The sequence below is a fragment of the Brassica oleracea genome, chromosome C2, assembly GCF_000695525.1.
Source record: "Brassica oleracea var. oleracea cultivar TO1000 chromosome C2, BOL, whole genome shotgun sequence".
Taxonomy (NCBI): Eukaryota; Viridiplantae; Streptophyta; class Magnoliopsida; order Brassicales; family Brassicaceae; genus Brassica; species Brassica oleracea.
Genome location: NC_027749.1, coordinates 732,997 through 740,164, shown reverse-complemented (window position 1 = coordinate 740,164; position 7,168 = coordinate 732,997). Strand labels below are relative to the sequence as shown.

The window sequence follows — 7,168 nt, the reverse complement described above, 5'->3', positions numbered from 1 at the left end:
GAGTGATTGGGTGATCTGGATGAGCTCTCGGTGTGTCCGATTGATGCTCTCTGTGGAAGGATCTCCGGTGGTGAAGGATGTGCTGCCCTAGTTCCGATGTGGCGCCGAGTTGATTCAGGCGAATCTGTCGGTGGCGTCAAGTGGTTTGGGTTTAGGTCTTGTTGGTTGGTGATCGTATGGGCCTTAGGCCATTATTGTATTTGTTTCAGTTTTTCGGTTGGGCCTTCGAACTTTTGTAAGGTTAACGGTCTTTTGCCCTTCTAATTTAATGCATCTTGATGGAAAAAAAAAATATAAACTGCAGCATTAATGAATTCAAATATCATCTATAACAAAATCATTTAAGTTTGACAAGAAGAATCATCAAACTCAAGAATAGGACTGGTCTTGTGTGTGGAACCCATTTTGATGAACAAGCACTTAAGTGAAAATCGAGACAATTCAGAATTAATCAACGTTATCAATAATGTATACGTACGAAAAGATTGTATTGACTCGTCCTCGTGTCTCCCTGTTTCTATAGGTAATAGGGACAAAACGAGAAGAGTGAGATAAGGCAAATGGTAACTTTCTCTCTGACCATCAACGCACTAAATCGACCAGAGCTTACTTCACTACTCTTCCTCTCCATTTATGTATATACATTAATTAGGTTTAGTCCTCTGGACCAAAGTTCAACCACGATTTACAACAATAAATACCCGAATTACAAAACACAAATTTGATTTAGTTTTTTTTTTTAATAATGTCCCACCTAGTCTTGAAGATACCGCAACCAAGCTAAATTAAAAAAAAAAATCACAAATCTTTTCCCTAGTATATCTCCCTATATATTAAAAGAGAAGTCACTTTAATGAAATCTGGTGACGTATCGCTCATAGGTGAAGTTTCAACAAAATTGTTATAATTTGATTTGTCGATTGTTTTTAATTTTTATTTATTTAAATTAGATCTAAAAATTTAAAGTAATTCTAAAAAAATTTAACATCACTTGCCATATAATCTAAAGAATATTACAAATAACAATTTATGGCAACTAAATCTCGAAATTATAGAAAGATTAATAATGTTATATTTATTACTTTTAATATTTATAACTATAAAATATAATGAACGAATTTTTATATAAGATAATTATAATAGTTTTATACTCTACTTGATGAATTGTATTCGAATATAATTATATAATAACTATTTTAAATATTACAAAATCTAAACATGTTTATTAATATGATTTTTAAATTATTTATCTTTGTTTACAGAATAAATTTATCAGAATTTTAAAATTATTTATATAATGTTATAAATTATTTATAAAAATATAAATTCTACTATATATTGATTGAAAAGTCACATAAGTGATTTTTTACTACGTGTTGATCATAAATGAACACTTCAAATTGTAATAATTTGATTGACCGATGATTTTTAATTTTATTTATTATAATTATATCTAAAAGGAAAGTATAATTCAATTACCACTTTCCAAATAATCTACATAATATTAGAAATAATTATTTATGGTAACTAATTGTTGAAACTATGAAAGGGTAATAATGCGATCAATTTTTTATATATTTATAAATTACGTAAAATAATAAACAAAAGTGTTTATTTGAATTGATATAATGATTTTATATTCGTATAGAAAGAATTATATTTGTATATAAAATATCATAATAACTATTAATGTCTAATAATTCAATGATAAAGTATCATAATAACTATTAATGTCTAACAAAAACAATTTTCCCAAAAAACAAATCATGCATGTCTCAAAACCACTAGACATTTAAGCGTAACTAGGTGGACCGCCCGCATGCATGTGTTTTTTTCTCAATTATATTTTTCTGATGTTTTAAGATTAGTGTTAAATGTGATCGTTTTCTAAACGTTCTAATGTATTCTTTGTTCATATGAACATAGTATAAATATCAATATGTAACATTGAATCTTTCATATTAACCATATACATGTAACATAAGTATTATATAGTTGTAAATATAATATCAATTTAAAGTTAATGTTAATGCCCGCACATGCGTGTGGGCGGTCCACCTAGTTACGCTTAAATGTCTAGTGGTTTTGAGACATGCATGATTTGGTTTTTGGGAAAATTGTTTTTTCAGAGCAAAAAAAATGATAACTACGTCCATTTAGACTAATTTCATATACATTATGTCTCATTAGGTTAATTATTTTCAAAATGGCAATAATGCACTTAAAATTATAACTTTTAAATAAAATAAATAATGAGTTCGATCATGCGGGGTCGATCGATCCGAAATTACAAAGTCGAACGGATCTAATGGAATATCTAATGCGGGATCGATCGAACGAAATTATAAGATCTGAAATTTTTGTGAAAATTTTGTGAACAATCAATGGAATATAGAAGACGGCGTGAGAAGAAGTTACCATGTTTTTTTTTCGTTTTTTCATTTCTTTTCGTTTTTTTGTTTTTTTTTGTTTTTTTAAATCGATTTTTTCAAAATATGAAAGTGAATATTTCCAAATATTTTGTTTCCATATTTTTTAGAAACTGATTTCTTATCCGTAGAATACAACTAATCTGTAGAAATCGGTTTCTACAGGTTTTTAGAATTATAGTAATGATTCTAAAAGTCGGTTTCTACGTGTTTTAGATTTATATTAATGTGTAAATTTTGATTTCTAAAAATTTTAGATCGGAATGTTTATTCTAAATATTTTTGAAAACTCTTATTTACGTAAATCACGTATTCTAAACATTGTAGATTCAATGAAAAAATAGATTTTGTTTTCTACTTCGTAGAATGTCATTTCTACTTTATTTAAATCATAATATGAAATTTATGATTTAAACATTTTTAGAACTGAAAAAATACCACTAAGTTCATATAGGTATTTTATCAAAAGTTACTATTTTTTCAATTTTTTTTGTTTGTAAAACTATTTATTAAATTTATTTTCAAAAATATTAAAGAGTGTTATAAGCAAAAATGACATAAAATAAATATTAGTCTAAGGGACATAGTTGTCGTTTTATTGCTCTAAAAAACAATTTTTCCTTTTTTTTTTCTAGTTACCTATTCCTATGATATGTCTTGTCTACTTTTGCGTGTCTATGCCTTTAGATATGAAAACATAAATTTATCTTTATGAAATTTTATTTTACGAGATGCGATCTTTGTAGTAGCATATATCAGGTATATAGATGCATCTGTTTACTACTAGAATCAAGGTTCAGTACTAGAAAAATATATAAGAAGTCTTACAAAATGACTAAATGAAAACATAATAAGAATTGGTTATAGCCTACTTTAATTTGACTTTCATCTTATAATTTGGTCGGTATGCCCTAACCAAATCTATCCCTTTCATTCTAAGCATCGTGTGACATATATAATAGTTAAGTCAAGGTTTATCTCTCATAAAACTAACTCAAAAGAATTAGCTAACCTCATGAGTACCTTCTTCGTTGGAAATTAATTACTCACTCATGATTCTCTCCTTTATTTAGCCTCAAACCATAACTCTCCCACAGATTCTGATCTCCGTCTCCCATGAAGAACGGGAAGCAGTTTGTATTAGCGGCCATTGCACCGCTCGGGTTTCCAGCGGCTGCGTTTACATTTGATGTTGAAGAACCCACATTGCCTTGTTCATTCATCTGATGACGCTGATCATTATCATTATATCCACTTTCTTGATTGTTGTAGATCGTATTTTCTTCGGTTGTTGGATAGTAAACGCCGCAGCTCGACGAATTGTCCTTCCTTTTCTTGTTCATTTTCTTCTTTCCATTGCTTATCCACTCCCACTTTTCCTTGCATAACAAGGCACTTTTCTGATCGAACCCTAACTGAGCCATTTTCCCTGCGACTTCCTCCCATAAAAAATCATCCGAGCATCCTCCCAATATCTCTTGAAACGCCGAGTCCATACTAGTTCTTATCTCCATAAGCTTTGTGATCTCTTGCTCATTCCAGCAGCTACCACTTCCTTCAATAGAAACATTGTTAGTCATTGTTTGGTCGCTTTCATTCTCATTCTGATTCTCACTGTTCTTTTGGATCTCATTATTACCATTAATCCTCTCCTCTGGGGATGAACATAACGGCTTTATTAACGTCTTTCCGGTCAAAAACTGCAAAGCCTCAATCACCGCCACATCCCTAGCTTCCATCCTCTCCCTCTCTTTAGACCAAAACAAATGCTCTTTATCGATCCTCGCAGCCTCACTCTTTCTCCATTCCTCTTCTTTCATCATCCTTTGTTCCTCTTTGTCTTCAATAACCTTTGTCAACTTCTCAAGCCAAACATCTTGCCTCTCCATCAACCTTTTCATGTTCACATCAATGAACTCCTTGATCTTATTTTTCCAACTCCTCTTTTTCCTTCTACTACTAGAATCATTCCCCTCAGAAGACGAAGTCACCAACTCCAGCTCGGAGGAATTGTAGTTGTTAGAAAGGCTTAGGCTTTGACGATGAAAACCATGAACACTATCAACGTTATGAATGTTAGACGTTGTTGTAGTAACGTCGTTCATGGCGTTTTGAGTGTGGAAACCATGAAGAGCATTGCTCATGAACTGTGTGTTATGACTGGGACAAGGAACCAAGTTGTTGGAATCACCGTAGAGCGCCTCGAGCTGCCGGAAAAATCTATAGTGTTTACCGTCTTGTCTTCCGGCCTTGCCTTCTCTAGTCTTCTTATAGTATTTGTAAAGGTTCTCAAACTTCTCTCTGCATTTTTTCCCACTCCTTTGGTATCCATGTTCCTCAGACATAATCCTAAATGTTAAAGCAAAATAAGACTACATGTACAATACTTCATGTTTCGATTGAAATTTAAAGCAGTACCCTAATCTTGAAACTAGGTTTGAATCATGACTGTTCATAAGATATTCATATATTCATCGTTTTCATGCATAAACGTATACAGAATAACATTGTATGGTAGTTGCACAAAAAAAAAAATAACATTGTATGGTCTATTCGCTTAAGTTTAGATAATAACTTAAAAGTTTGTTTTTCTTACATAACCAAGATTATTTTGGAGACTTACTAGTGGACTAATAGTTTAGCACAAGAACGTGTTTCTATGCATAGTTACACAAAAGAAGAGGGTACATATCTCCAGAAGCTAAGAAAGATGAATCAGAAGTTATCAGTAAAAAGGGAGAAAACTAAAATCAAAGTCAAAGATGATAATAGAACTCTTTATTTTACTATTTTCTATGTTTTACCCTTTTGGGGTCTTAAAGCACCTGCTAATGTCTTAACTGAAACTGCCAAGGTCTGGTCATTCTCTTGACCAAACCAAAACGACTCCTAGAGAAATTGTTTTAAACTGACCACTCTGCAGATACACATTAATATGTGTGTGTGTATATTTACATATATACGCGCGAATGTAATATTTATATGTGTCCCTATATTGATCAGCTCAAAAAGTATGTTGAAATTGAGGAGCCCAAGGGAAGTGTTGAGATCACATTCTTTCTAGTCATTAATGCAGAAAAAGGTTTAACTTGTCTTCGGGATTATCACTTGAAAGGTCTAATTTTTAACAAGAAAGCGTATGAAAGGTCAAATCTTTTCAAATCTGAAAAAAACTCCAGAAAACAAAATGCTTAAATTTTATTAATAGTTTTTTGAAGATGTAGCTGTTTAGTGTTTAGAAATGAATGTTTTCTTCCATTGGAAATTAATTAATTTTCGCCTAATAGACTAACTTTTTTAAATAGGATACAGTGTCGTCGATGAATCAAAAGACTCTTATGGTATGAATTGGTTTGAGAAATGTGCTTAATATTTTTTAATATTTTTATGAAAAATAGCGGAAAATAAAAAGAGAGAGAGAGATTAGGGTTAAGTGAAGCAAACCTAGAAACTTCATCCCATAGAGGTCCCTTTTGATTAGCTTCTTTGAACTTGTGATCAAGACGAGATCTAATCTCCAGCAGAGTTAGGGTTTCTTGTCTCGGCCATCTCCCCGTTCCTCCACCATCTCCTCCTCCGCCGCCGCCGATACCTCCTCCGTCGAGAAACCCGCTAAACCCAACTGCTCCACCGCTGCTGCTAGCGTTTAAGTTACTGTTATTTCCAGCCGTCGAAGAACTCCCACCCAGTCCATGTATGCCACGTGGTAAGAAACCCATTTCCTGATCTGTAGTGAACTGATGTAGCCGGTGGTGTTGCGGCGGCGGAGGGGGCGCAGCCGGAGCTAGGTTGAAGCCAAAGAAACCAGAGGGAAAATGAGAAGAAGTCGACGGTGATTCCGTCGTAGTCGTCCTCCCTCCGCCTTGCATGAGCTGCCGGAGCTCCGGTACACCGTACTGAGGATGATGATCGTCCATTTTTAGATTTATACTCAGCTGAAAGAGAAGGAAAAAGTAAAGGCTCTACCCTTTTAATTCCAAAGAAAGAAAGAAAAGATTGAAGCTTTTTTGAGAGAGAGAGAGAGACTGATCGTGTAGTTCACGAAAAAGGTCGAATGTAAGCTACAGATATGGTCCCATGACTTAATAACATTTTTTTTATTTTTCTTCTTGTATGAGTGTGGGCGAGAGAGGGAAGAAACCGATGTATGGTATGGTCTATGGATACTACATACAGATCTTTTTGTATGTATACTGTATGTTTTAAGTTTTTGTACCATGTCCATGTGTCTTAGTTCTCATTATCTCCTATCAAATAATTTGAATACATGCATTGATGCATATATATTCATTTCAATGCAAGGTTAGATACAATAATACATCGAGCCATCGAGGCATTCTTCTTTAAATCTTGGCTGTAGAATTGGTTTTTAAATAATGATCTGAAGACAGTTTTCCATTTCCTCTGTAGATTTTTTACTACCGAGTTTCATTAGTATTTTGGATTTTTGTATGAGGATAGTTTTAAGGCAATTTGCACATGTGACTCCATAATTGACACAACCTTTTTGGAAAACAAAGGGTTGCCTATAAAATTATTCCCTTGAATTATTAGGTAACATCATTATTTTGGCTGCAGTCTAGGATATTTTTTTCCATTTATTAAAGTATGATTTACTTTGTGAGCCCCTGAATAAGTAGATCGATACTTGCACATTTCTATATCCCTACTTCTAAGAGCAAGAAATGACTCTAAAATCATTAATAATTATGGAGATATATATATCCTAAAAACCAAAC

General features: G+C 32.8%; 1 protein-coding gene across 2 annotated transcripts; it reads right to left on the bottom strand.

The window, feature by feature from the left end:
- Positions 1-3,282: 3,282 nt before the first annotated feature.
- On the bottom strand, positions 3,283-6,492 carry LOC106325205 (trihelix transcription factor PTL). 2 transcript variants are annotated; one of them, XM_013763234.1, is made up of 3 exons: positions 5,874-6,492; positions 4,069-4,778; positions 3,283-3,984 (listed from the first exon to the last, which is right to left on the bottom strand). In XM_013763234.1, exons 1-3 carry the CDS (start codon positions 6,344-6,346, stop codon positions 3,476-3,478), a joined length of 1,692 nt encoding a protein of 563 aa, XP_013618688.1. In that variant the 5' UTR covers positions 6,347-6,492; the 3' UTR covers positions 3,283-3,475. The 2 variants fall into 2 exon arrangements, with proteins under 2 accessions (XP_013618688.1, XP_013618687.1); XM_013763233.1 differs by having other exon boundaries at positions 3,283-4,778.
- Between the last annotated feature and the right edge of the window lie 676 nt (positions 6,493-7,168).